The 26,535-nt window shown below is 40.4% G+C and overlaps 1 protein-coding gene across 1 annotated transcript in view; it reads right to left on the bottom strand.

Moving 5' to 3' along the window:
* Positions 1-22,441, bottom strand: part of CEP152 (centrosomal protein 152) — a 102,062-nt gene extending 79,621 nt beyond the window's left edge. The window contains exons 1-6 of the mRNA XM_052647071.1: positions 22,368-22,441; positions 14,261-14,354; positions 3,103-3,206; positions 2,805-2,877; positions 2,448-2,726; positions 1,210-1,375 (exon numbers count right to left, since the gene is read on the bottom strand). Of these exons, the coding sequence (XP_052503031.1) occupies positions 1,210-1,375; positions 2,448-2,726; positions 2,805-2,877; positions 3,103-3,206; positions 14,261-14,347 (709 nt within the window). The 5' untranslated portion in view covers positions 14,348-14,354; positions 22,368-22,441. The remainder of the gene's footprint in view (positions 1-1,209; positions 1,376-2,447; positions 2,727-2,804; positions 2,878-3,102; positions 3,207-14,260; positions 14,355-22,367) is intronic.
* Between the last annotated feature and the right edge of the window lie 4,094 nt (positions 22,442-26,535).

Below are 26,535 nucleotides of genomic sequence, written 5' to 3'. Positions count from 1 at the left end.
AAAATGACCAGGCAATATAAATGTAACCGAACACAGCAGAACTGAAAGAATAACATCAAGGTGTCAGGCCACCGTTGCGATGTCTATTTACTTAACCCCAAAAGAGTTATGCCACACACACTGTCCACCTCCTCATCTCTTCATTCCACAAAGCCTTAGGAACAGAGAGAGGTTGCCCACATATTTGCTGCCAGCTCACTGGGGGAAAAGGTGTCCCTTGCAACTATCCTATAGCCTGAGCATAGGATGGAAGCAGCACCATGAAGTGAGGGCACTGGAGTTCAGTTTTCTCTTTGGTGCATGCAGCCCAGGAAACCCAGAATCTCGGATATGGCTTTTCCCCCACTTCTTAAATGTAATGCAAAGACAACACTTGTGTTCACACTCTAGAATCACACTGGCTCTTCAGCAATAACCAGAAGTTATTTCACATGCCAGAGAGTAGGATGGCAAAAGTTGGATGTATGAAAACAAAGATTCAGATTAGTCAAGTTTGGCTTTTAGTTTTGAATGTTTGGATCTCCTCAAAATTCCCTAGTAGCACTTTTACCGATACATACATTATTCAAAAGAAAATTTTTTAGCAACTGTCACAGGACTAAACCTGAGATGTAAGTCTAGTTTTCATTCTGAGTATACAGTCATTTATATCAAAGTTGTCCATTACAGTAAAACTCTAAAAACCAAAAGAAAAAATTAAGATAATGGTTGACTTACTAAATTAATTTCTATATAATGAAAAAAATATAAGATTGAAAAGAAAACTACATTTCATCTTCCAATTTAGGCTTCTGTTAAGAAAGATATGCTATATAAAGCTAATTAAGTCTTAACCAAATAGAATGACTGAAATAGACAGCTGAGAAAATTTCGGTTAATTTTTCATTATGGGAAATTTCAAATATAGAAGAAGGTAGAGAAAAGAATACAATGAACCCCATGAAACCATCACCTAGATTCAACAACTGTGAACTCACGGCCAGTCTCACTTTATCTACATCCCCCTGCAAACTCACCCCCCAACAACATGATATTTGAAGTCAGTTCTAGACTTCATGTCAGCTTATTCAAACTTCAGGATATATCTTTTAAAACTGGACTCTTTTCAAAAATTTTCATTGTCTTACTTAAAATCATAATTCTTGAACATGCTCCAAGTGCTCAAAGTTCTCCAAATAGGTGGTTAAGAAATTTAAACTTGATACCTACTTTCATTAGCTCCTAAAAATTGCTGTTGCAGGCCTTCAAATGTGTCACTTTCTGCAATGTCCTGGGCTGGTGAGCCATTATTCTGGGCAGAAGACTGAAAAGGTTTATACGTCACTTTATACGATTCCAAAGCTTGACAGCTAGGACCTTGTGACATACCAAATTGCTATTACAAGGTGAGAGACAAAGTTGACAATTAGGATTTGCTCTTTTCTTCAAAAATTATCTGAATTAGACAACTTGTTATAAAACATAATGGTGGTACAATTACAAATTTTATACATACATCTCTGCTTAAAAATAGCACTTAACTGTTACTTAACAAAGTGCATAGAAAGCCTGAAATATGTAATTTCACACATTTTAGTTGTACTTCTGAGCATATAATAGAACCAATTCCATAAATAACTCAAGAATTCCAGTGAGATTATATATAAACATTTAAGAATAATTTAGAAAACACATCTATGCAATAACATATAATACAATGACTCATATGTAATAAATACTCAGTAACATTTGGGGGATGAATAACGTTTTATAGAGGAAGTAAGGGGAAATTAAGTAGGTAAGGTAAAGTAAGGGGAAATGACCACCTTAAAACAACCAAAAAATTATCCTGTCATCAGGTAACACAGAATATCTACTAGTGAAATGAGGCATTCATGGTCATTGAGAAAATCTAAGAAGGAGCTAACTGTATCCTAAGGTCTTATTCATCAAACTCTCCAGAGGCAGAGGGGGAAAGTATTTCTTTCCTTAACATTCATCCTGTTTACTGCTGTATCATCACAACAGATAATCAGCTTTGAAGTATTTGATGCAAAATCTGTGATAAGGGTGATGAGCTAGATGATCAAGGTAACTGACTGGCGTCATTAACCACTTTTAACTCTATCAGGGTACCTGAACGTAGCTCTTCACTGGAGCAGGGTTAATGGTAGAAGCCAGAAGCCTCAGTAGACAAAGGTGGCCGTTCTTTGACAGACTTAACTTGTCATGTTTAATTATTTCCATGAAGTCTCTATTTTAAAATTCTCATTTAAGACGATTTAATTAGACTGTAAACAGAACACTGCACGACTAATTCAGCATGAGGCTGAATAAATGCACCCTCAGCATTATTTGTCCTTAAATGTTACTATTGCACTTTTCACAAACATTTCTTAATCACACACACACAGCAAATGTGTGTACACACATGCACAAATTTCTTGGAAGTCAAGTTTTTACAATACCTGAAAATGATTCCTTTGAGTATCTGAAAATGTAATCACATTGGTTGGTTGGCTATTAAATTCCTGCTTCTGACTGTTGGTATATGGCCTAAAGTTTTCAGGAAGGTGATATAAATCAGTCTGTTCATATTTACTCGGAGGACTATAACCACTTCCGCCTTCATCTCCACCTCCTTCAGGATGGTAGACAGGATGCTGGTCTTCAGTTCTACTTTGATTCTCTTCCCAGCCATTGCTACTTTTCTCTCCAATACATATATCCCGAATCTCATTATAGGCCTATTAGATAACAAGAGTAAGAGAAAAGTACTAAGATCTATTCCCACCCTAAAAGTCAAGTTCGTGCCAGATACTTACATTTACATTTGGAGGTTTAGGCAGCACCTGATGCTCAGTCCAGTTCATCTCCAATTGCTCAGAATGATGTGTGCTTGGGAAAAATCAGTATTTTAAATTAGAGCCTATCATCTATTTGGACAGAGACACCATAGAGAACCTCAAGATTTTAACATGGGTGCCCTCCAAATGTTACCTAAAGGATTAAGAAGTAGTCTACAATTTTACCATCATATCTATTATTATTGCCTGCAGGATATCTAAAGAAAAAAACTCAAAGCATTGTGATATACAAACGCAAGGGATTTCAGGTCCTTACTCTTCCTCTCTGCCGTCCTCGCTGCAGTCCGAATAGGGAAGTTCGGGGGAAGACAGGTCATCATCCAGCATATCGTGAGGCAGGTCTGTGAGTAACTGCTGCAACTGAGACAGGAAGGTCAGCGTCAATACAACACTGGCTTAGACCCAAGATACCAAACCAAAGTTGCCTTGGCACTAGAGATTTTGACTGTAGAAGTCAAAGAATTTCCTAATTTCTCTATGTAATAAAGGTCTTAAATTCCACAGGAATGATATTTGTCAGTTCACTTGGGGGAAGGGGAACACATAAATATCAGGATTTATTATTAGAAGGCTTTATCTTTTTCTAGAGGTCTTAGATTCAGATACACGCACAGCAGGAAAGCTTTTAAAACTTCTTTAGGCAAACACAGCAGGTCATAATAATGGCACCATCAGTGTATCATGTTATCCCGGGGGCAGATCTGAGTCTCAGAATCCTGTTCTACCAGTAATCAGACCTGGAGGACTTGGCAATCAGACACCCTCCTGGGAATCTGAGTGGCCAGATGCACTGTACCCAGGTGGTGGTAACAGCAGCAGCAGCAGGTGGCCTTGGAAGCCCTTAGAAGCACCAATAATATGATGGAAACCTCTTGGGGAGTAACCAATTACTAGAGAGCCATCCAATTCCAATGATGAAAAGATACACAATGCTTGGCTCTTATAAACAGTTGAGTAGAAAGAAGGCTGTAAGATTCAGGTTTTTATGGATACAGTACTCTCAAAAGTATAAATAAAACTGACATAAGAGCACATGATTTTGCTCTCCAATCTTTTTCCAGAAATATCATATCTTTAGCATTCTGCCTTATAACAACTAAATTCACTCAAGTTTCAAGATAAACTGTGACAAGGAGACAAATAAATTGTCTAATTTGTTGAATTTCAATATCTGTAAGTGTCTTCAAATCCCAGTGTAACGACTTAAAATTTGTAATAATCAGAAGATTCAAACATGTTACTAAAGGGTCAAAGGACTGCTTATAACGACTTCTCTTTAAACCTAAGCATCAGTTAGATTATTAGTAAATTGACCGAGTACCTCCACAGTATATAAATCAATCCCATAAAATTATGTAATAAATCAGTTTTGAAGATATTAATACTCTATAAAAATCCAGAAGAAAAAATGAGATGTTGCTTAGTCTATGGCAGGTTTTTTCCCCCCTACTTCTCTGCCATTAGAATGAAAGAAATGAAGTGTAGCTATAAAACATATCTGAGTATTACATTTATAATTTAAAAGATGGTCTTAAAATGCATATGGTAAAAGTTAAATAAAACTATCCTAAGAAATGTCTGAAAAGAATGCCCCAACTGTTAACAGAGTTTTGGTGAAGTCAAACTTGGGAATGGAATGGGGTATGTGAGGTGGAGAAGGGGGACACTTCCTTACCCACATACATATTTCTAACATTGAGTGGATTGTTTGTTTGAAGGTGTTCTCGATACGTTGGTTTCTCTAAAAATGAAGTAATAGAAAAATATTCTATTCCAATGAAAAGTTATCTTGATGAAATCGATAGTAACAACCAGGACCTTGACTTATTGGCCACCTGCTCACATAGGTAACTGAAAAGTCATTTTGTGAATTAGCCATATCAGAGTTGACCTAAAGATATAAAGAATAACAAACACTAAAACAGAACACATCAATAGAGCAGGACACCACAAAGGGACTCAAGAGAAAGGTGGCAAAGTGACTTTACAAGGGCAAAATTCACAGAGAGAGAAAGCACCTACGAGAACTTTAAGGAAAAAGACTATACCCACATATAACACAGGGAATAAACTCAAAATAAATGTTTTATACTTAAATCAAATAAGGACTCCTATAAAGAAAAAACATTTTCTTCTAAACCTTCAGTGAAGTTCAAGTACACAGCCTTATAATTCAGAAAAACCTTAATAGGAACATCTAAACAGTACAATTTCCACCCCCTCCCATAAAGATAGAAAAAGCTACACAATAATTAAGCAGTTCTTATAGCTTTCTTTGCAACACCACAAAATTAATTTGAGCATAAGCAATTAAGTTCCTCAAAATGCTTCTGGATCCACAGGTAAAACTTGTCAAGTAGTAAAACATCCCTACTGTATTTAGTGTTTTATAAAATATTTTACAAAATGTACTAACATTTTTAAATCATTTCATTCACCTTCAAAAAATTTCTCAAGACCTTTGTCATAGGTGGGCTATATTCCTTGGCTCTATAACTTTGAGGACAGAGAGAGGTTAAATGAGCTTCCCAATAAGGCCATTTGGGAACAAAATACCATCTGCCCCAGACTTCCATTCCTGGGATCAAAGGGTACCCTCCTCATACAACCGTCAAATAGATTTTGCTTTTGAAGCTTGTGCCATAAAACACAAAATTATCATATCAACTTATGCAGGTTACCAAACAGAAAATTTTAGAAACTATAAAATGTCCTCATTAAAGATCCACCCAACTACCTAATACAGATTCAAGAACAAAGATAACAATCCTTATAAACGGCAAGATCTAATTCCCCTTATTACTTCCAAATGTGGAAGTAATACTGTCTTTTGGTTGCAAATACAGTCCTCTTAGTGGGATATGATTGAGTTATCAACTGAGTTTAATAATTAAAGAGATACTTTCCCTAGAAAAAAGATAATTTGCATTGCTAAGACCCCTACTGAAATGCATTTTAAACTAGTCTATAAAATCCTCTCCATTTACTAGCTCGTGTGTTTGTTCCTGAAAAAATAAAGAAAAAAAATTATTTGAGGACGTTTCATTCAAAGAACTTTAGCAACAAAACACTTTTACAATAATCTACATAGAACAGCCAAAAAGCCTAGTTCAAGGGGAATGTAAAACAAGGAACACGTAAACCTTTTCTTAAGATTCTTCAGCTTAAATTAACTAAACAGACTGTCTTCAGAGTCTATAATCCTTGATATTCATGAAAGCAAGAGTTCTCAGATTACAAAGCATATGATACATCTTCTCCCCAGAGAACAGCAGCAAATGGTGTGGACAGCATTCATCTGCCTTCTGAACAAGCTGCCCTACAAGCACACTGCTGAACTGATTCTGGTATTTTTAAATACGAACTGTGAAATGATGCTTTCATGGATACACACTAGGTAGAATCTTCATCTTAGCCTCAGAGCCAAGTTATTAATAAAAACATCCTTGAGTAGGCCCAATATGGGACCGACAAAGGGCCAAATAACTTGGCAGCTAGAGCATTAGTCTATGAATTATACTACATGCAAAATGTTTTTTTTAATCCTTTCCATTAGGTAAAACAAATTTTATAATCTTAGTGGGGAAGGCTTTGCCTAGATTGCCACCCATCTGTAAAAGAAACACGGCAACGTTTATTAGACAAATATCAGCGACACTGCAAGTGACACCTAAGAGAACTTTAGGCCTGGAAGGAACACCGGAGACCCTCCAGGCCAGTCTCTCCTTCTAAAGGTGAGCACGATGAGGCCGAGAGCAGGGGAGGGGCACGCCCACAAAAGCAAGAGTTACAGCCCCTGGGCGGGCAGGGGAGCCTGAATCTCTCCATTCCCACTCCTATCTTCTTCCACATGACATTCAGTTGGCCACTGGAAGATATAGTCCTACCTGTGTGTATACAAGTGTCAGCCAGAGTTCAGCATTTTTGTTCCCATTGTGACAGTTCCTGAAAAATACCTATATATTATGGGAAACACTTCAAAGGCACCATCTAGATAAAGTATTTGTTGTTGTCGCTAAGTCATGTCTGACTCTTTGTGACACTATGGACTGCAGCCTGCCAGGCTCCTCTGTCCATGGGATTTCCCAGGCAGTCCTACTGAGTGGGTTGCCATTTCCTTCTCCAGGGGATCTTCCCGACCCAGGGACTGAATCCAGGTCTCCTGCATTGGCAGGCAGATTCTTTATCACTGAGTCACCAGGCAAGTCCCAGATAAAGTGTAAGAAACTGCTAAAGGAAAACAAAATGTAATATGAACAACAACAACAACAAAAATACAATATGAACACTCCACTATTTGTTTCTTTGCTTCACTTAGGTGATGACAAGAAAATTTCACTAAATAAATCAAAGAATATAAAATGCAAACAAATGCTAGCTTTACAACTCCCCCTAGTGGAGACAAAACATCAAAAATGTATCCATAAGTAATCAAACAAGGCAGTTAAAAGTAGAAGAAAGGCTTTGCGATGGAAACAGTCTTTAGACTACACCATTCCAAGCTCAACTGAGCTTACTATTCTCCAGAGAAGTACCAGTATAAAAACCAAGAGGGACTCAAATCTGTATTCCCAGGTACAAGTTTCTGTCTGCCATTTGCTACTCAAACCACTTATCTTTCTACTCAAGATCATTTTCCAGGTTTTGAATACATCACTAAGAGAACGATCATCGGCAAGTATTATCTTGATAAGCACAAATTACTAATTCCTTCTACCCCAAACCACAGGCTCCAAAATACATTCATGTGTGAGTTATAGTCGCTCTATCATGTCTGACTCTTTGCAACCCCATGGACTGTAGCCCGGCAGGCTCCTCCGTCCATGGGATTCTCCAGGCAAGAATACTGCAGTGGGTTGCCATTCCCTTTCCCAGGGGATCTTCCCAACCCAGGGATTGAAACCACATCTCCTGCACAGCAGGCGGATTCTCTGCCACTGAGCCACAGGACAACCAAACAATAATCACAGAACTGGTGACACTGAAGAAAGTACACGCCAGCTCCAGCAAAATGACAATCTACCTTAAAGCGCATGTGGCTTTACCAGTAACTTTGGGGCTTTCAGCAACCACAATGACAACAGCAACAACTATATCTCTGTAATAGTCCATGATGAAATTACATAGTGACTTTAGGTGGAAAATGTTTTGCAAAACCACACTGTTACATTTGTTGTTTAATTAACTTATATTAACTGCTTATTTAACTTATATGCAGAGTACATCATGTGAAATGCCAGGCTGGATGAAACACAAGCTGAAATCAAGACTGCTGGAAGAAACATCAATAACCCCGGATACACAGATGACACGACCCTTATGGCAGAAAGCAAAGAACTAAAGAGCCTCTTAATTAAAGTGAAAGAGGAGAGTGAAAGAGCTGGCTTAAAACTCAACATTCAGAAAATGAAGATCATGGCATCCGGTCCCATCACTTCATGGCAAATAGATGGGGAAACAATGGAAACAGTAACAGACTTTATTTTGTGGGGCTCCAAAATCACTGTAGATGATGACTGCAGCCATGAAATTAAAAGATGCTTGCCACTTGGAAGAAAAGCTATGACAAACCTAGACAACATACTAAAAATCAGAGACATTACTTTGCCAACAAAGGTCCATCTAGCCAAAGCTATGGTTTTTTCCAGTATCATGTATGGATGTGAGAGCTGGACCATAAAGAAAGCTGAGTGCTGAAGAAGTAATGCTTTTAAACTGTGGTGTTGAAGACTCTTGAGAGTCCCTTGGACTGCAAAAGGAGATCAAACCAGTCAATCCTAAAGGAAATCAGTCCTGAATATTCACTGGAAGGACTGATGCTGAAGCTGAAACTTCAATACTTTGGCCACCTGATGTGAAGAACTGACTCATTTGAAAAGACTCTGATGCTTGGAAAGATTGAAGGCAGGAGAAGAAGGGGACAAGAGAGGATAAGATGGTTGGATGGCATCACCAACTCGATGGACATGAGTTTGAGTAGGCTCTAGGAGCTGGTGACGGACCGGGAAGCCCAGCGTGCTGCAGTCCATGGGGTCGGAAAGAGCAGGACAGGACTGAGCGACTGAACTGAACATTTGCTGCTGTTGTTCAGTCAGCTAAGCTGTGACTGACTCTCTGTGACCCCACGAACTGCAGCACGCCAGGCTTCCCTGTCTTTCCAGTATCTCCCAGAGTTTGCTCAAACACATGTCAGTTGAGGCAGTGATACTATTGTTACATTATGAATGAGTTAAGGAAAGAGTTTTTGAATTCTTCTTCTCTGGACCAGCTTTACAAGTAAAAATTTGCCTAGATTACTTTGGATGAGGTCTACTTAGTTGCAAGAAGGACAGCTACATCGGTAGTTCTCAAAGTAATGAACTCCAATAAGTTGTGAGGGAAGAGTGATATGAATATTAACTGACATGATAGCATAGCTCCATCATATTCTCACCCTCTCTCGCCTGTGCTCTAATCCATTCTGTTCACTGTATAGGAGGTGGAGCTTCGAGTGAAACCCTGGTGAGGCTGTGGGTTATACACTTGTCTGCTATGCCTTGGAACACAATGGCCAAACTTTTGCCAATATACCATTCAGAACTGTGGTGATTCAGAGATGATAATGGTGCCTTACTTTTCTGAAAAATTCTTGGAGTTTTTCTTTTTCTTTTTTTTCAAAATATGCGTCTATCTGTGGTGGTCTGTGTCTTGAGATACCACTGGTCCAACTGTCCTCTGAATATTGAAATCACTTTAATAAACTCTTTCCTTTTCCAAAGATTAAATGCACTTTCTCCATTTCCTCTTCGATGCAAACAAGGGAGGGAAGAGAAACAGTAAAGTCCAGATCATCACTGTAGAGGTGCAAATTAGGATGGCATGGAGGCCGGAAGTTGACTATGGCTTATTCACTGACTTATGGGCAAGCGTGGACAAAATCCCAGCTGATCCCAAAGTGTCAAAAATCAAACGGCTTGGTAAAGCATGTTGTATCAGCAACTGGCCATTCATACAAGACGGTCAGAATCTCTAAAGTGGTTGTTGTGCCATTTACAGAGAGGGAAATCTCACAAGTCCTTAGCAAAGTAGCCCATGAGACAGATATGGCCTGCTTGGGACATCTTTGGGAATGGAAGCATTCCCCCTACACAAATGAACTGAATACAAAGTGATTCATTAAGCAGAGAAAGCAATGTGCATTAGCCATGTATGTGTATGTGTGTACGTGTGTGTGCTGCTCAGTCATGCCTGACTCCTCGCAGCCTCATGGACTGTAGCCTGCCAGGCTCCTCTGTCCATGGGATTTTCCAGGCAAGAACACTGGAGTGGATTGCCATTTCCCCCTCCAGGGAATCTTCCTAACCCAGGGATCAAACCTGCATATCCTGCATTGGCAGGCAGCCCTGGGAAGCCCAGTGCTAACACTCTAATCTGCCTGGCAATCCCAAAGCAATCTCAACTAGGCAGGCATGAAAAGATTATTCTCTTTTTTTAACTTCTTAAGACTTTAAACTATTCTGCTACTGTAGGGTCAGGGAGACTGAGGAGGTGGAAAGGTTTCTGGATATGAAAATGAACTTAGGTTTGATCAGGTGGTTTATTATTTTTAACTCGCCAAGACAAAGCTGGAATCAAGATTGCCAGGAGAAATATCAATAACCTCAGATACACAGAACCCACTCCAGTGTTCTTGCCTGGAGAATCCCAGGGACAGGGGAGCCTGGTGGGCTGCCGTCTATGGGGTCACACACAGTCGGACACGACTGAAGCGACTTAGCAGCAGCAGATACACAGATGATACCACTCTTATGGCAGAAAGCAAAAAACTAAAGAGCCTCTTGATTAAAGTGAAAGAGGAGAGTGAAAAAGCTGGCTTAAAACTCAACATTCAGAAAATGAAGATCATGGCATCTGGTCCCATCACTTCATGGCAAATAGATGGGGAAACAATGGGAACAGTAACAGACCTTATTTTGGGGGGATCCAAAATCACTGAAGATGGTTTAACTGCAGCCATGAAATTAAAAGACACTTGGAAGAAAAGCTTTTACAAACCTAGAGAGCATATTAAAAAGCAGAAACATTACTTCACCAACAAAGGTCCATCTAGTCAAAGCTATGGTTTTCCCAGTACTCATGTATGGATGTGAGAGTTGGACTATAAAGAAAGCTGAGCACCAAAGAATTGATGCTTTTGAATTGTGGTGTTGGAGAAGACTCTTGAGAGTCCCTTGGACTGCAAGGAAATCCAACCAGTCAATCCTAAAGGAAATCAGTCCTGAATATTCTTTGGAAGGACTGATGGTAAAACTGAAACTTCAATACTTTGGCCACCTGATGTGAAGAACTGACTCATTGGAAAAGACCCTGATGCTGGGAAAGATTGAAGGTAGGAGGAGAAGGGGATGACAGAGGATGATATGGCTGGATGGCATTACCGACACGATGGACGTGAGTTTGAGTAGGCTCTGGGAGTTGGTGATGGACAGGGAAGCCTGGCGTGCTGCAGTCCATGGGGTCACAAAGAGTTGGACACGACTGAGCGACTAAACTGACCAATTGATGACAAAATATATATACGGCTGAAATTTTAGAAAAATTCTGAATTTTATTTTTCGCTGAAATTCTAACATCTGATTTCACTTCTTCCTTTGCAGCTGTTTTTTAAAAAGGTAAAATACTTATTAATAAATATGAAACACTTTTTATTAACATTTGGATAACATTTAACATTCATTAACATATGGATAACATTTATTATCCATAATAATCATGTTAGAGTCGAAGTTAGCTAGCTATTTTCTTCTACTGTGCTAGAAACACTCACTCTCAAATACTTAACTTCTTAAGATCACCTTTTCCTCTGGAAATTCCCTACTCCAGCACATAATCTATCAAAGAACGATCCTAATGGCTATCTTCTGTATCATCTAGAATTAACTGTCTCCTTAACCAACACCACGTTTAAAACTTTCACCACACAATACACCTGGCAGTAAGTTCTCTCTAATATCCTACCCACCATTTCCAATGGAAAAAATCACCTGTCAGGATTATTTTTTCTCTTCTTTAAAGTCTAGTATAATAACAACTCAAACTGATCCTCTCAAGAATCCCAGCAGCTAAATTCCAGTGAACTATCCATGCTGTGAGTTCAAAAAGTAACAGAGACCCTTCAACCCCATCTCTGCCACAGCAATCCTTGTGAAGGCCCCTATCAAAATCTGGAAACCCTGGCAAGGGTCACAAACTCCAATGCCCTCGATGATTTGGCAGAGAATTTACAAGAGTGAAGCTAGCGGGTTCAAGGGCACAAGTCCATGTTTTGCTTTGTTTTGTTTAGGGGTTGGGGTGGGGGGCACCATGGCCAGCTGGATGGGAGAGCCACTGCTCAGCTCCAGCTCACCTACTAGTGTGTGAAGACTCAGGCCACATGTGGCCTATTTCAAGACAGGCCAGATACTCTGGACTGCTACATGAAACTTTCCATCTTTAAATTTAGATTCAATTTTTCAAAAACACTGTGCAAACAAACAGTACATGTCTATAAACAAAATCCACCAAGCTGCCAGCTTTGTCTCTACCCTAATGCTATTGCCAGCCATGTGGGCAACTGACCCCATTCATTGCTTCCAATCAATACAAATGGTCCATGGTAACTATTGCTGTTGCTGCTAAGTCGCTTCATTCGTGTCCAACTCTGTGCGACCCCATAGACGGCAGCCCACCAGGCTGCACCGTCCCTGGGATTCTCCAGGCAAGAACACTGGAGTGGGCTGCCATTTCCTTCTCCAATGCATGAAAGTGAAAAGTGAAAGGGAAGTCACTCAGTCATGTCCGACACTTTGTGATCCCATGGACTGCAGCCTCCCAGGCTCCTCCATCCATGGGATTTTCCAGGCAAGACAAAATGATTATTTGACATATTGGGAAATGAGTCATATCATGGAAGCAATCTAAGTGTCCACTGACAGATGAATGGTTAAAGAAGATTTACACAATGGTATATATGCACAATGGAATATTAGCCATAAAAAAGAATGAAATAATGCCATTTGCAACAACATGGATGGACCTAGAGATTATCATACTAAGTGAAGCAAGTCAGATGGTAAAAGACAAACGTAATATCGCTTATATATGGAAGCTAAAAAAATGATACAAAGGAATTTACAAAACAGAAATAGACCCACAGACATAGAAAACAAACTTATGTTTACCAAAGGGGAAAGGTGAGGAGGAATAAATTAGGAGTTTGGGATTAACATATATACACTACTATATGTAAAAGCAATAACCAAGCAGGGGCCTCTTGTATAACACAGGGAACTATATTCAGTATCTTATAATAGCCTACAATGAAAAACAATCTAAGTATCTAAAAAGATAAATAAATCACTTTGCTGGACACCTGAAACTAACACAACATTGTAAGTCAACTATAATGAATAAAAAATTTTAAAAACACTTGAAAGAAAAAAAGAAAATGGGTCATATCAACATTCAGTACAAAAACCTGTTATTATAGTCAATCAAGAAATCTGACTCAAACTAAAAACAATCATAGCAATCAAACTGATTCCCACCGGCTGCTACTATTACTACTGGGCCAAGTGTAAACACTTACTCCTTTTCTCCTTAAATCTATTCGCCCAAACACAGCATTCAGAAAGATCTTTCAAATATATAAACAGACATCACTTCCCTGCTTAAAATCCTCCACTGGCTCCCCACTACTCCTAGAAAAAAATACAAACATCTTCCCATGACATCCCATGATCTGGCACCTCTTCACCTGCCTCCACCACTAACCCATAATCCCAACACCACAGCCTTCTGGCTATTTCACAGATATGGAGGTTTCTCTTCTCAATTTCCAGGCTTAACACTTGTATCTTGGGCACAGTACTCCTTCTGGGCTTCGGTATCTCTGCTTCATCTCATGACTCAAGACTCAGCTCAAACATTTCCTCCTCCAAGGGACCTTCCCAGCTGGTTCCCAGCTGGTTGCTTTAATATCACTATATTTTGTTTCCCTATCATTTATCAGTGCTAAATTATCACTCACACAAATTACTTTGTTTGCTTGTTTATCATCTGCCTCCACTTAGGATGTAGAATAACTGAGGCAAAGAACCTTGCTGACTTGCCCATGCAAGTGTATCTCTGCTTCCAAGATCAACCACTACTTCCTAAATGCAAAGATCTTAAAGAATCTAACCATTTAGCTGATGGCATCATACACAGTTGTGTTTTATTCTTGTCTCAAAAAAAGGAAGTATTCCACTCATCTACCGTTTAAAATGCCAATCAAGTTTCAGGGTAGGGGAAAAGAAGAACTATAAATCTTTGAAATGACACAAAATGATTTAATTTTGGTTAGAATATAAACTTGTTTAAGATTAGGCTTAGAATTCTTCTTCTGAATAACTTACCTCTTTCTCCCTTTCATAGTCTTCTTTGTCAAATTCTTCGTCTTCATTTTGTGTCTGCAGGGCCACACTGCCAAAGTCTAGTGACATGGTCCTTCTGCAGGAACAAAAAGATGCTTAGTTTTTAAACAGCCCACAAAAACTACTGCAGAGCAAACTACATAAGAGATGCCATACACAAAAAGACAGGTGCAGCCGGGGAGAAGCTATATGTAACTTGTGCATGACAAGTGATCAGTGTCCCCAAATATCAATATAAAGAGAGTCCTTACAAATTAAATCATGATTCACAGAAAATAGGCATTATAACAGAAATTCATAAAAAGACGAAAAAAGCCAAAAGCTAATAAACCTATGACTAGACCTTTCTTGTGGTCTGGAAAGCATAACTCAAAACAGTAAGATTTTTGTCCACACACAAAAATAATAAACCACAGATATGCCCAAACATAACAATTTTAAGAATACACTTTAATTTGATGTATTAAATATGACACAGGTAGGATCCACCACAATTTGTTTCATTCTTTTTTAAACATTTATTTGGCTGTGCTAGCTGTGGCACATAGGATCTAGTTCCCTGACCAGGGATCGAACCCGAGCCCCCTGCAGTGGGACCATGGGATCTTAACCACTGGACACCAGGGAAGTTCTTATTTCATCTTCTGAATATCACCAATACAAACGTCGTATTTTCCAGAAAGAGAGCCACTATATGCTGTGTTAAGGATTGCTACCAAAAAAAAAAACATTTACAACCTGGCAAACTCCACAGAGCACACAACAAAAATGTGTTAAATGTCCTGCTCTTCAGTTCAGTCACTCAGTCGTGTCCGACTCTTTGCGACCCCATGAATCGCAGCACGCCAGGCCTCCCTGTCCATCACCAACTCCCAGAGTTCACTCAGACTCACGGCCATCGAGTCAGTGATGCCATCCAGCCATCTCATCCTCTGCCGTCCCCTTCTGCTCCTGCCCCCAATCCCTCCCAGCATCAGAGTCTTTTCCAATGAGTCAACTCTTCACATGAGGTGGCCAAAGTACTGGAGTTTCAGCTTTAGCATCATTCCTTCCAAAGAAATCCCAGGGCTGATCTCCTTTAGAATGGACTGGTTGGATCTCCTTGCAGTCCAAGGGACTCTCAAGAGTCTTCTCCAACACCACAGTTCAAAAGCATCAATTCTTCAGCGCTCAGCCTTCTTCACAGTCCAACTCTCACATCCATACATGACCAGTGGAAAAACCATAGCCTTGACTAGATGGACCTTAGTCAGCAAAGTAATGCCTCTGCTTTTGAATATGCTATGTAGGTTGGTCATAACTTTTCTTCCAAGGAGTAAGCGTCTTTTAATTTCATGGCTGCAGTCACCATCTGCAGTGATTTTGGAGCCCAAAAAAATAAAGTCTGACACTGTTTCCACTGTTTCCCCATCTATTTGCCATGAAGTGATGGGACTGGATGCCATGATCTTCGTTTTCTGAATGTTAAGCTTTAAGCCAACTTTTTCACTCTCCTCTCTCACTCGTATCAAGAGGCTTTTTAGTTCCTCTTCACTTTCTGCCATAAGGGTGGAGTCATCTGCATATCTGAGGTTATTGATATTTCTCCCGGCAATCTTGATTCCAGCTCTTAAGCTTGATCAAATCAGGTTCTAGCAAAAAGCACTCAGGAAAAACATGAGTGAAGGATGTAAAGCTATACCACTGTCCAAAAGCAACAGCAAGTGTTCCCTGGAGAATGGTCACTGCTGTGGCAGCAGGAGATGGGTTTTCAAGTACTTATGGTCAAAAGATGGCTGATGGTTTAAATAATACTTAGGAATCCTGACAGTCCACAGAACCTACCCAGAATTTCAAAGCTCCGAAGAATCCTGACAAAAAAGGTGACAAAAAAGGTGGCAGGCGCCATCAATTACATGGCTTAATACTGCCCTCTATTCAGTCCACTTGTGTGTGTGCCAGTGAAATGCACTTTGATGTGAGCCTGGGCCACAGCTCATGGACTGTACTTTTCAGCCTCTAAACTGTCATTAAATTGAAAGTGAAATGCGAAGCACAGACCCGGCAATCCAAACACATTTTACCATGAAGAACTTAGCTCCTGCACATTAACAGTTAAGGGCTAAGATCACAAACTTTTATGTAAGCCATGTAAGCTACTTTTATGTAGCTCTACAGCAAAAGCTATTCCACTTCATTAGATTAAAGGTGCCCTTGATTGTATAACACAGTTTCATTTGTACGGCTAAGAAAAAGATGTGGCCAATTAAATTATGACAAATCGTTAATTTTAAAATGAGATCCAACTTTACAGATGTTAAAATGTGAAAAGAAAGGAACTCCCTGGCAGTCCAGGGGTGAGGACTCAGTGCTTTCACTGCTGTGACCTCGGTTCAATTCCTGGTCAAGGAACTAAGATCCTGTCAGCCGTGGGGAGCAGCCTTTAAAAAAAACGTGAAAAGAAAATGTGCATATTAGAATAGATGAAATATGATTTTACACATGAACACAAATACAAATGTCAATGCTGATAATTCCCGTAAGCCAAATTTTGTTTGTTTTTCAAGGACTGAATTGTGTTTCTTGGCCAAGCTCTGATTTGTGGTTCAACTTCTTTACTCCTCTCCTCTCTGGTCCCTACAACCACCACATTCATTTCAGCGTTAGGAATTCAAACTCCTCATGTCAACAAACCCTTCCAGCCTCTGCTTCTCAGACTAGACCTGCTCCTGTGCCAGGGCAACACAGAGGAAGGGACACGCACCCTTCTTCACTGAGAGGGAAAACAGACACTTGGGGAATCTAAGCCCTGTCTCCACTCCGCGGCTACAAGAACCCTCTGTATACAGCAGGAGATGGAGACCTGAATATGGCGAAGAGGCTAGAATGTAGCTGAAGCGCTAAGGGGAAAACACGCACACACGCTCACGTCTCTAGGGATTTTTCACTACTTCAGCTGAACATCAAGTTCACTAAAGACAGTAGAAATATTATCGATAACAGATAATGAAATATTATAGATAATAGATAATGAAAGTACAGCCCTCTTTAAATCCTGGCACCTTAAAAGAAATGTAGTTAAGCTGGACCTTAAAGACCGAATTGTCCAGACAGATATAATCTTTCCTGCTTCTAATTTTTATGATATTGTCCACTTTTTCCTGAATTTCATACTTAAAGCCAGAATACAAAATTTGGATTAACTTCTCTTTTATTAGGTAAAAGGAGAGAGGGTTTTGTTTTGGGGTTTTTTTTACCCTTCACTAACCTGCCATCAATTCCTGTTGAATATTGAAAAAGAACATTGAGATTTACAAGAGCCTGTTGCTAAATATAGCTATTAAAAAAAAAAAACCTACTTTTTCTCGAATAGTTAATAGATAACAGTGAATTATACAAGGTATTTACAAGTGAAGAAAATGTAAAAGACACAACTGTCTTTTTTTGAATGGTGTTTTAAATCCAAAGCATATCATAAAGAAGAAATTTTTGAAACTATCTGAAAGAACAAAATCTCTCTCCACTGGGGAATAAAAGGTACAAATTAGCTTTCCTCTGAAAAGTGCAAACTGTCAGAGACCATAAGAAACTGTTTTAGGCATAAAAGTATATTTGATAAACTTACTTCGGCATTGAAAAAAAGTGACTAGAAAGATAATTAGTGTTTTAATTAAAATGTAAAATAAAAGCTAACGTGTTTCTTCTGCATATTAATCATATACTAATTACTTCTACCAGAGGCTTTAATATTCAGAATAAACGAAGTTGCTTTTAAAAAAAAAAGCAAGATAATAAATTCAGAAGCCATAAAGAAAAACTTGACAGAAACTTAACCAGAAAAAAAAAAATTGTATGTAGCAAAAACAATCATTAGCAAGTCAAATATGTTAATATATATATATATATAAAGATAAAATAATAGTAATGAGATAAATACTTGCAAAATGTAAGACAAAGTACCAAACTACAATTCTCACAAAGAAATGAGGACTTCCCTGGTGGTACAGTGGATAAGGATCTGCCTGCCAATGCAGGGCACATGGGTTCAATTCCTGGTCCACGAAAATCCCACATGCTGCCAAGCAACTAAACCCATGTGCCACAACTCCTGAAGCCTGCGCTCTGCAACAAGAGGAACCCCAGCAACTAGAGAAAGCCAGTGCACAGCAACGAAGACCCAGCACAGACAAAAACGAAATCAAACAACTCAGATTAAAATGGACAACTGATGGACTAGGATATTCAACCACTAAATTGGAAAACTGCGATTACACCTAGTGGTGGCTATTTTATAAGAAACAGGCATCTTCATGAATTGCTGATGAAAGTGTGACTTGGGGACACCATCTTGAAAACTAGCAATATATCAAAAAGAGCATGTGCCCTAGCAAAAGTACTTCTGAATAAATTTGGCAACAATGTGTCACTAATAAAAATAATGAAGTATTTCCCTATACTTTAATCATTTAAAAAAAATCAAGATGCAGAGTAAGTGTACAGTACTTTTTTTTTTTAGTAGCAAGCTGGTTAATACTTTCTTCTTAGATAACTTCTTTTCTGAACCTATTACCAAGACTGTTCTATGTCCCATTTAGTACTCATTTTGTTGTCCCTGGTTGTTTTCTTTTCCCTCCTTGGAATGACAAAGATTAATGGATATTTAATTGCATAAAATATTAAAAAGCAAAAGCAGCACTGTTTTTGCCTCATCTTACAGGCAGTCTAAAGGCAGAATTATTAAAATCTATCTCCTGCACACTTTACACAAATGAGGCACCCAACCAACACTTATTTTTGTTTTATAAGTAACTTTTTGTACTATTTTTAAAAAATTTTTATTGGAATATAGTTGTTAAAAAGCAGACACATTATTGTGCCAACAAACGTCCGTCTAGTCAAAGCTACGGTTTTTCCAATACTCATGTATGTATGTGAGAGTTGGACTATAAAGAAAGCTGAGCACCGAAGAATTGATGCTTTTAACTGTGGTGCTAGAGAAGACTCTTCAGAGTCCCTTGGACTGCAAGGAGATCAGCCCTGGGATTTCTTTGGAGGAACTAATGCTGAAGCTGAAACTCCAATACCTGGGCTACCTGATGCAAAGAACTAACTCACTGGAAAAGACCCTGATGCTGGGAAAGATTAAGGGTAGGAGGAGAAGGGGACGACAGGGGATGAGGTGGTTAGATGGCATCACCGACTCTATGGACATGAGTTTGAGTAGGCTCTGGGAGTTGGTGATGGACCGGGAAGCCCGGCGTGCTGCTGTCTGTGGGGTCACAAAGAGCTGGACACGACTGAGCAACTGAACTACAGTGTTAAATCAGTGAATGAGATATTATCTCCTTTTTTTTTTTTTTCCTTCCCATTTAGGTCACCACAGAGCACTCAGTAGCCTTTCCTGTGCTACTCAATAGGTTCTCATTAGTTATCTATTTTATACATAGTATCAATAATGTACATATGTCAAGTCTGAATCTCCCAATTCATCCCACCCACCCCTCCTTTTCCCCTTGGTATCCATAGGTTTGTTCTCTAAGTCTGTGTTTCTACTTTGGCTTTGTAAATAAGATCAATTATACCAAGTTTTTTCAGATTCCATATTTATGCACTAATAAAGGAGTACGTCAAGGCTGTATATTGTCACCCTGCTTATTTAACTTATATGCAGAGTACATCATGAGAAACGCTGGGCTGAATGAAGCACAAGCTGGAATCAAGCTTGCCGGGAGAAATATCAATAACCTCAGATATGCAGATGACACCACCCTTATGGCAGAAAGTGAAGAGGAACTAAAAAGCCTCTTGATGAAAGTGAAAGAGGAGTGAAAAAGTTGGCTTAAAGCTCAACATTCAGAAAACGAAGATCATGGCATCTGGTCCCATCACTTCATGGGAAATAGATGGGGAAACAGTAAAAACAGTGTCAGACTTTCTTTTTCTGGGCTCCAAAATCACTGCAGATGGTGACTGAAGCCATGAAATTAAAAGTCGCTTACTCCTTGGAAGGAAAGTTATGACCAACCTAGACAGCATATTAAAAACCAGAGACATTACTTTGCCAACAAAGGTCCATCTAGTCAAGGCTATGGTTTTTCCACTGGTCATGTATGGATGTGAGAGTTGGACTGTGAAGAAGGCTGAGCACCGAAGAATCGATGCTTTTGAGCTGTGGTGTTGGAGAAGATTCTTGAGAGTCCCTTGGACTGCAAGGAGATCCAACCAGTCCATCCTAAAGGAGATCAGTCCTGGGTGTTCATTGGAAGGACTGATGCTGAAACTGAAACTCCAATATTTTGGCCACCTCATGTGAAGAGTTGACTCATTGGAAAAGACCCTGATGCTGAGAGGGATTGGGGGCAGGAGGAGAAGGGGATGACAGAAGATGAGATGGCTGGATGGCATCACCGACTCGAAGGACACGAGTCTGAGTGAACTCCGGGAGTTGGTGATAGACAGGTAGGCCTGGCGTGCTGCGGTTCATGGGGTTGCAAGGTGTCAGACGTGACTGAGCGACTAAACTGAACTGAAGTGATAACAAACCCTGTAATAGAGAAAGTACACAGTGCAAATTAAGTATGCCGAAGAAGAAAAGAAGGCTGAAAGAAGTTTCACAGAAATCTATTTAGATTAGAAATAGATCTTAAAGGACACAGCATGGCTGTATGTGGTTTAGAAAGAGGGTACTCATTCAAACAACCTGGGCTTGGTTTTGGCTCGCCTGCTTATCAGCTGTGCAAACTTGCACAACTGGTTCCATTCTTCATTAATAAAACAGGGTTTTACTTAATAAAAGCTGTACTATTTCAAAGATTGGTTATGAGGATCCACAAGATTTGTGTATGTAAAGTGCCCTGTAGTGTGTGTCAATCAATACATTTTAGTTTTGTTTTTTATATAACATGTTACTGATGAATACAACTCTGCCACCTACAAAAGATGTCAAACAAACGGACAGCATTCAGTATATCTGAGAAAAGGTGAGTGTGCCATGTGTGTGAAACCCTCCTTCAGATAATGCAACTTTTTCTGGGATAAAAATAACACTTTCTTCAAGATGCCCCCCCAGTCCTATTCCTTCATTAATTTAGTCACTCTGGCACTTTATGTCTTTATTTCTTGTACTGTTCTTATGGCTTCAATTTCAACTCATTTAGTTGAGTGCATTCACATGTAGGAAGTGCATATACATTGTCTCTCTTTGTGAAGGATATGGCAAAATTCAGGTTAAATCAGACTCAAGTTCATGGCTGTAAGACAGAAAAGGCTAAGTGCCACAAAAGTGGTTCTTAAGTGCCCTCAGTTCAGTTCAGTCGCTCAGTCGTGTCCGACTCTTTGCCCTAGGGGGCAGGAAATGCTACTTACTTGCTTATATGCTAGCTTCAAGAAGGAAACAGCCAAAGAACATTAGTCTGTTTCAGACTTGCAACATACTAGGCTTAATTAGAAGGCCTGTTCTATTCATTCAACAATTACTTGCAAGCACTGTTCAAGATTACAAAGTTTATCAGGACTTGGTGTAAGGAAAGAAAACAGACATAAAGGCTAATGACAATAATCTGTGTCCAATACTAAGGACAACAGCTTGAACAAATACATTCAGGGTGCCCAGAGGATGCTGCCAGTAGGGACCCACAAGCTGAACGAAGAATAAGCCAAGTCCTTACCAAGGAACTCCGTTTGGCTTCAACTATGGCACAACAAACAGGAACCGCGAGACCGAAGGACCACAGAGCCCAGGATGCCTGGGGCTGCTGGCTTGGGCTGCCAGGTCACCTGCACTCGGTCAACACACGTGTACAGAGCACCCACTGTGAGCCAGGCACAGCGCCGGGTAACCACGGCGGGGGTCCCTAGGGCAGGGTCTCGGGGTTACCCTAGCAGTCTGGAGGAGGCGAGGACGCTTCCCAAACGTCACTCCTAAATAGGAACTTGAGATCTGGCTAACACTTCAAAGTCAAAGGCGGAGCCCCGCGACCCGCAAGCAATCCACCACACCGGGATTTGGGGAGGGAGGAGATCAGTCCTCCGGGAAGCCTCAACCAGGATCCCAAGGACCCCGCACATCCTCCTATCCCAGCCCCAAACCCAGCCAAGAAGCGAAACTCACCGGAGGCCGCGGATGCTGTCACAGCGGTGACACTGAAGCTCCCGAGGAACACCACCTTCTACGAAATACCTCACCCCAGCTCTAACCCGCTAGCGTCTTCCTACTCACAACCGAACCCACTGAGCCCCGAGGCCATTGAGGAGCAGCCGCTTCCTTCAATTGAAGTCTAGACGCGGGCCTGGTGGGCGGGGCTTTGCTGGCTCGGGGCGGGGCATAAAAGCGGAAGTCTCCGCCTTTTTCAAGCTAGATTGAGAAGTCCGCCCGCAGTTGCAAATATTACACGGCTGTTTAAAAGCGGGCGCCAGAGGTGGCGGGAAGTTCCTCCTGTGTACCTATTGGTGGATTCCTGAGCCAATTACGAAAGTGTTAGGGCGGGCTTATCAGTTACTTAGAAACGCGCAAGCACCTGGCCTTCATTGGCGCGGAGGAACGGGTCTCGCTCCAACTCGTTGCCCCTCACTTCACCATCTGGTGCAGTGTCTCGCGCCCACTACGCTCCCCACGCCTGAATTCCAGTTCTCAGTTGCAACACACAGAATCCCTCACTTTCCCAACCTTAGAGATTTTCGCATTTACCCGATTCTCTAAGGTGATGGGTGCCTGCTTCCCCATCACCTTAACAGCCTGAGTCTTCTTGCTTACTAGGTCCCGTCTTGTTTGAATGTGTGTTTCTTTACTCATGAAATGACATATTTCCCACGTTTATTTACTACCTGAATTTCCTCGAGTGTGAATGTTCTTGTCACTTAGATATTGTTGTTCAGTTGCCGTCATGTCCAACTCTGCAGCACGCCAGGTATCCCTGTTAACCTCTTCTGTTATTTATTTAATTGGAGGGTAATTACTTTACAGTATTGTAGCGGTTTTTGCCATACATTGACATGAATCAGCCATGGGTGTACATGTGTTCCCCATCCTGAACCCCCCCTCCCACCTCCCTCCCCATCCCATCCCTCAGGGTCAATCCCAGTGCATCAGCCCTGAGCACCCTGTCTCATCCATGGAACCTGGACTGGCGATCTATTGATATATGGTAATATACATGTTTCAATGCTATTCTCTCCAATCATCCCACCCTCGCCTTCTCCCTCAAAGTCCAAAAGTCTGTTCTTTACATCTGTGTCTCTTTTTCTGTCTCCCATATGGGGTCATTGTTACCATCTTTCTAAATTCCATATATATGCGTTAATATACTGTATTGGTGTTTTTCTGACTTCACTCAGTATAGTAGGCTCCAGTTTCATCCACCTCATTAGAACTGATTCAAATGCATTCTTTTTAATAGCTGAGTAATATTCCATTGTGTATATATACCACAGTTTTCTTATCCATTCGTCTGCCTATGGACATCTAGGTTGCTTCCATGTCCTAGCTATTGTAAACAGTGCTGCGATGAACATTGGGGTACTCGTGCCTCTTTCAATTCTTAACCTGTTCTTTTAAGACCATGCAGCCCAGTGTGCAGTAAAGCTCTCTACTGTGTCTAACCTCCTGGGGTAAATGGTTCCAGTGAATTATCAAGGAGGGGGCTAGTAGCAGCAGATTCACACATCCTTTTAACCCTTTCCCATATATACTAGTATGGAGTAAAAGGACTGTTAAAGGTTGCTCATAACCTGACTAGCCGCCTCTTGCTACCTCCACCGTCCCACCCCGGATGCCTATACTGACCCCTATAACCCAAGCATAAGGGTCTGGTACATAATAGGTACTAAATCCATAGCAACAGTTGAGTGAAATCTCTGGCCAGGCTGCCCCTGAATCCCAGAGTGGTATTGTTTTGCTTATTTCTTTCACCTCGGAGAAGGCAATGGCACCCCACTCCAGTACTCTTGCCTGGAAAATCCCATGGATGGAGTTGCCCACCTCCCCGTCTACTCAGTCTTCAAGATAGAGGAGTACCTCTTCTGAAGTCTTTCATGACACACACTTCCCTTCCTCGGTAGAAATGATCTTTCTCCACTCTGCACACAGTGTGCATCTCTTACTATAATCCTTACTATCTACTAGAGTCAGTTGCTATGTGATTGTTTCACTAAGTCCAACAATATCTAAAGGCACTACTTTGCTTTGTGGCCCCTGATAAGCAATCAAAATAAATTTGATTAATGAGTAAATGAATGAACAAATAAAATGAAGCCTTTTTGTTTCAGAAAAAGCAAATAAAAGGCATTCAGGTAAATGGCAGTTGTTGAAATCTGAGCCAAGATGTGTAAGAACTAGGCTTATGGGCTTTCCACATCTCACCACAGTCCATCAGCAAGGTGCTTGTAATGTCCCAAGTTAAGGGTTAAAGTGAAATGTTACAGCAAGAGTGCTAAGTGATCCCTATCCATAAATAGCTATTTCTTAGATGGAAAGGGAAAAAAAAAACATGTTAAGGGAGAGGAAGCACATGAAGGGACAGTGTTTATTATCCCTTACATAGTGCTTTACACATTGGTAACTTCTTTTACAGACACTAACTCATTTTTCTTCACAACAATCCTGTGAGGGGCTAGTATAGGTTTTAGGATACCGTTTAACAGTAGAAGAAGCTGACCAAAAAAATAATAATAATTAAGTGACTTGTTCAAGGTTACACAGTTCATGTGAAACAGAGACAGAATTTGAATCCAACTCCTTTTTTATCCTGAAATCCAGATCTCATCACTATATAGAAAAGTGAAACTTACGCACTTAAATGACAAAAGATGAAAAACAAGGAATGTCAGAGCCCCTTGCCTCTAAAAATGGATTTGAGTGGAGTTATGGACATACTACAAGCTTCCCAGGTGGCACTAGCGGTAAAGAACCCACCTGCCAATGCCAGAGTCATTAAGAGATGAAGGTTGGAACCCTGGGTCAGGAAGATCCCCTGAAGGAGAGCATGGCAACCCACTCCAATATACCTGCCTAGAAAGCCCCATGGACAGAGGAGACTGGTGGACTGCGGTCCAAAGGGTCACACAGAGTGATATGAATGAGGCGACTTAGCACAGACACGTGCATGGACATATTATAATCAACACTATTTTCCTGACTCTCTATCATGCTTAATTCCTGGTCTAGGTGCTTGAATATAAAGTGGGAGGCATGACCCCAGCCCCCCTCCATACTCTGAGGTGCAAGATGCTTACATAAAAAGACCAGTGATAACATACACAAAAAGTAGTTTACTACATGCAGTATGAGTAGATAGTACTAATTCTGGGGAAAAGTAAGCATATAAGGAAGGATCTCTCAGGGAAAGTTCCTGGAATAAGAGGAAGAGTTAACAGGCAAGTTGATCAGCAAGAGTGGTTGCAATAGGAAGGGTTCAGTTCAGTTGCTCAGTCGTGTCCAACTCTTTGCGACCCCATGTGCCGCAGCACGCCAGCCAGGCCTCCCTGTCCATCACCAACTCCTGGTAGTCAGTACAAATAAAAGATTCTTGTATTTAAAGGTAAGACTGGAGAAATAGACTGAAATAAGATAGCCAAAAGAAGAGTGTGAAGTGTGGAGAAATAGAAAAGGCATGCTACAGTGATAAGGTGTAGCAAGGCACAAGAAATGCATTTAACATGTCCAGAGAAACACAGCACACAGAGGCATTCTGGGGTAATAAAGACAAATGCAAAGAAAGAGAGGAAAAAGTTCCAGGGGCCTTGAATGGTTCAAAGATTATTTATAGAATGTTGGATGTTTTGGGTCAAATATTGGGTCAAATGCCTTGCATTTTGACATACCTGTGAGCTGGGAGGAACTATCTCTACCAAACTCCTTTACATTTCAAGGGGAAATGACTGTTGTGATGTGGTCCCTCTGATTCAGATCATTTAGGAAGGTGCAGCCAAGCCATCATTCCTTCCTGTTTCCTACCTTCTCTTTGGTGTCAGAGCTATCAGGTCATCCTGTAATAAGAAGTACTATCCTCAAAAGAGCATTGAAATGAAAGAAGATCCAAGTTCAAGTTTCAGCTCTCCTACCTACTAGCTTTTGTCCACTATTTAATCCTTCTATGCCTCAAAGGTCTTATTTGAGATCAGAAGTGATAATATCTACTTTGCAGAATTGTAAGCTTTTTAAATGTAGAAACACTATTCAACAGGGTTATTTGAGGAATATCAGATTTTATTTGTAGTATTATATATTCAAGAGTATTTTTTGAGCATCCATTAATCTTTCACATTCAGAAAATGAAGATCAT

Source organism: Budorcas taxicolor, chromosome 10, assembly GCF_023091745.1.
Source record: "Budorcas taxicolor isolate Tak-1 chromosome 10, Takin1.1, whole genome shotgun sequence".
Taxonomy (NCBI): Eukaryota; Metazoa; Chordata; class Mammalia; order Artiodactyla; family Bovidae; genus Budorcas; species Budorcas taxicolor.
Note: the sequence above shows the minus strand (reverse complement) of the source record. Positions and strands in the feature narration are given on the sequence as shown.